The sequence below is a fragment of the Chrysemys picta genome, unplaced genomic scaffold (genome assembly GCF_011386835.1).
Source record: "Chrysemys picta bellii isolate R12L10 unplaced genomic scaffold, ASM1138683v2 scaf4291, whole genome shotgun sequence".
NCBI lineage: Eukaryota > Metazoa > Chordata > Testudines > Emydidae > Chrysemys > Chrysemys picta.
The window spans coordinates 1-4,135 of NW_027056991.1; the positions used below are offsets into that span (position 1 = coordinate 1).

General features: G+C 58.5%; 1 protein-coding gene across 1 annotated transcript; it reads left to right on the forward strand.

The window, feature by feature from the left end:
- The first annotated feature begins 252 nt into the window (after positions 1–252).
- Positions 253–4,128, forward strand: LOC135980553 (kinesin-like protein KIF21B). The gene is made up of 4 exons (XM_065580503.1): positions 253–643; positions 927–1,074; positions 1,205–1,399; positions 3,754–4,128. The coding sequence occupies exons 1-4, from the start codon at positions 444–446 to the stop codon at positions 3,961–3,963; spliced, it is 753 nt and encodes a 250-aa protein (XP_065436575.1). The 5' UTR covers positions 253–443; the 3' UTR covers positions 3,964–4,128.
- Positions 4,129–4,135: the final 7 nt, after the last annotated feature.

The window sequence follows — 4,135 nt, forward strand, 5'->3', positions numbered from 1 at the left end:
TGCCTCCGGGGGCAGCTGATCTTCTGGGGTCAGGAAGGAGGAATTCTCTGCATGCCATGTGCGACTGTGCACAACAGGCTGTGTCCCCCTCCCTCCTTCCTGGAGCTGGGTCCTGGCAGCTGAGTTGGTCACGTGACTCGTCCAGGCTGCCTCCTGCCCCAGCACCCGTACAGCTCGCGGGATGGTGCGGTGCTTCGATCCCAGCCCCTCCTGATGCATTCTGGGGAAACTGCTATCCACAGGTACCGGACCTTCACCCAGCCCAGATAGGCTCAGCTCTCTTGAAAGGTGCTCAGCTGCTCCCGGGCTCACTTTGCCACCTGAGAAGCGTTGGAGTCGCTCTGCGGCTGGGGGGCGATGCCCCCTGCGGGTGTTCCCAGGAGGCCCAGCCCTCAGGCACTGCTCTCACCCAGGTCTCTGCTCTGCGCCGCCTGGCCAAGCCCATGTCGGACGGGGTCTCTGGGAGGCTGAGTCAGAAGCCAGCCATACTGGACTCAGGTGCGGAGGTGTCCGCCAGCACCACTTCCTCGGAACCGGAGTCCGGCTCTCGCTCGGTCTCCAGCATCATGCGCCAGTGGAACCTGAAAATCGACCACTTCCTGGGAGACCCTTCGCCCTCCGTGAATGGGGCTCGGCCCGTCAGGTCAGACCAGTGCTTCCGAATCTGTGTCCCCTGCGGCCTCATTCCCTGCTTGGGCCTCAGGCCCCGGGCTCCTGGGTATTAGATGGGAGCGGAGTTCTGTGGGAACACGGGAAACGATCGCTCTATCATCGTGGGCGACTCTGCCATGTGGTTTGACACGTGAGACTCTCCACATTGGCTGGAGACCTGATGTGTAAATGCCCCTCTGTCCTGAGCACTAGTGGGCGTGATGGCCGAGCGCCCGCCTGGTGGAAGCCCCCGACCATGTCCCATCCCACTGCAGGAAGAAGTTCCCAAAGAAGGGGATGAGCCAGACCTTCAGCAAGGCGGCCCGGCTCAAGTGGCAGTTGCTGGAGCGGCGCATCTTTGACGTTGTCATGCAGAAGATGACCATCGTCAACCTGGAGGCGGATATGGAGCGGCTGATCAAGGTGAGGTGTGGGGGGCAGTGCCCTGGTGGGGATTGGGTGGTCTGAGCATGACCGAGGGCCAGGAGTGCTGGGAGGCTGCTGGCACCTGGACAGCGCCGGCTGAGGCGTTTCCTTCCCACCTGCCCCCCAGAAACGCGAGGAGCTGGCGCTGCTGCAGGAGGCGCTGCAGGGGAAGAGGGGAAAGCTGCAGGCGGAGAGCCCGGAGGAGCAGAAGGGCCTGCAGGAGCTGAACGAGGAGATCGAGGTGCTGACAGCCAACATTGACTACATCACCGACAGCATCGCCGACTGCCAGGCCACCATCATGCAGCTGGAGGAGACCAAGGTGCCGGGGGAGGGGGCCTGCGGGCGGGGGCGAGGTGCAGGGGGTCTGTATATGGGGAGTTGGTCTCATGGGAGGGGGAGCAGGGGAGATCACCCCAGGGCATTGTGTGCTGTAAGGGAAAGGGGGTGCTCTGGGGGCTGGTTGATAGTTGGGGTGGGGACTGGGCGTGAGCAGGAGGCTGGCTGGCTGGACTCTTCCTCTAGGCAGTTTAAGCATAAGGGGTGCAGGAGGCAGGTTTGCAGGGTCCTCTTGCTTTCTAAGCTCCGATTTCTGGGCTGAAACGTTCTGTTGTGGGTCACACAGGGACTCAGGGCCGAGCTGGCTCCCTGCTCTTAGCCCCCAGTGCTCGCCCCCTCCCTACAGAAACGTCACAGAGCAGCTGTTGCAGTCTGGCTGCTTTCTCTGCTTGTTTGCTGATGACGGCTGTATAAGGCCCAGTTCAGCAGGTGCCTGAGCACTCACGGGGCTGGTGCGATAGGCTGCCGTAGGCCCGTGGGCGCCAGGCTAACGGACATGGCTGTGGCTTGGCTTGGACCAGCAGAGGCCAAGAATCAGCCCTCTTCCGCTGCACGGTCTGCAAGGTCGGGGCCAGGATTTAGGAAGCCCCTTATATGTTGGTCCACCAGGGTCTCCATCGGTGCTGGATGGTTTATTTGTGGAAGGGACGGCTGCGGAGAGCATGATGTCCACCACCAGCTGCTAGGCCCAACAGCCCTGATGGGAGTTCTGCACATGCTGGAGTCAGTGGAAGCCCTGTCCGTACCATGGGACAAATGTACCCATGGTGTATCCAGTGCTGCGGGCAAGGCGTGGTCTAGCCACGCTCAATCCTGTCTGTGTGCACAGAAAAACCCATGTCAGCACCAGGCTCCAGCCTGGGTCGCCGCCAGGCTCCAAACATGCTTAGAACATGGGCTTTCTCCATTCCCTGCATATACGGCAACACAACCTCCTGTGAGAAACTGCCTCGACCCAGCCCAGTTCCACAGTGGTGTTCCTGTAGCCTAGACCGAAGCCAAGCACGGGCGGCAGCCCGGTATTCAGAGCCAACTCCAGGTGTAGCCATGAGAGAGGGTTGAAGATGCTGTTTGCTTTTGTAGGAAATATCAAACCCTTTTAGTTTTTCTTTTGAAATTTCCCAGGGGGAAGAAAAAATCAGTTTCTCCTCCCCGCCCCCGCCCCCCCCTCCCCCCGAGAAACTGGAATTTTTGTGGTTTTTCAAAATCAGTTTTGATGGTTTAAGGCAAAAAAATTGGGGGTCTTGGGAAAGAGTTTCCCTTTTCTGAAACCGCGAACTTGTGCTGAAAGCTGTTGTCAAACATTGAGTCTCTTTTCTGATGTCAGATTTTTGTAAAGGGAGGGTGGGATTTTGACCAGAATGGAAATTTTTGTTTAATCAAATATTTCCACAGAGAAACAATAGCCTAATAATGAGGCCTTTCTCCCTGGCACCTGTCGGGTGTCTGTGCTGCAAGGAAAACCCCACAGCACAAGTCTCAGAGCCTGGATCCATTGCCTTGGCTCGCAGGGCTACGGGGCTAAAACGAAGAGTGTAGACATTCACACAAGGGCTGGAGCCTGGACTCTGGAGGGTCTTGGAGCCCATGAGCGGGAATGTCTACACTGCTACTTTTAGCCCCGTAGTGCAAGCCCGAATCCTTTGGCCAGAGGCTCGCTGCTGTGGGTTTTTCTTTGCTGTGTGGACGCACCGTTAATGACATGGGGGGTCTGACCCAGGTTCAGCATAGTGTAGCTCTCTGCTCCCCTCCTAGCAGCTGGAGGTCGTAAACAGGTTTTTAGTATATGTCCATGCTTAATCTGCTACAGCTGCAAGGCTTTATGTGTAGACGCTCCCCGTTGGAGTAGGTAATCCATCTCCCAAGGAGGTGGCTGTTTAGTTCGGTCGGCAGAGCAACACTCTCCGGGATGGTGGTGGGGGGGGAGGATTTTCACACCCTGGAGAGACATAGCTATGCTGGTATAAGTTCCCAGTGTAAACCTGCCCTTGGTCTGCTCTGGTCACCTGGCTAGCGAGCAGCTCCTGCCGTCCAGGCGGTAGAAGCGCCTCTTCTTTAAATCTGCAGGTGTGTGGTTCAGTCCCCATAGATGGCCCAATCAGGGGCCTGGTTCCAGGCACACTTCCAGTGCGAGTGTTCATGCACAGTATTGGCATGCAAGTCGTCTTCCCTGCCGCCTGCTCGCAGAGCACCTGCGTCCCTGCCGGCGTCAGCCAGTCAAGGAAACCCCCCCCGGTTCCGTGGCGCTGGTGTCTCTGCTGGCCCTCTGCTTTCTGCCCTTCACCGCCCTCAGCGCCGTTCTAATTCCCCTCCCTCGGGGTCTCTCTTGCACCGTAGGAGGAGCTGGACTCCACCGACACCTCCGTGGTGATCAGCTCCTGCTCCTTGGCCGAGGTGCGCCTCCTGCTGGACAACTTCCTCAAGGCATCCATCGATAAGGTCAGGCAAAGGGCCTTCAAGTGGGGGTGCAGCTCTGGGGGGTGGATCGCAGAACATGGGATCCCAGGTGGCCCCCTGTTAGCGTGGGATCACAATTGCTGCAGGTGAGGTTTGGAGCCAGGGCTATTTGGCTGCGCCTCGGGCATCCTTTGTGCGTGGGTGAGGGAGACTGAGAGGCCTGCCTGGCCTGTGTGCTGCTGGACCCAGAGAGGGGAATGGGTTTGTGACGTTATTGATATCCTCTGGGACCATATAGATCATTGTTGCAACCAAGGTCCTG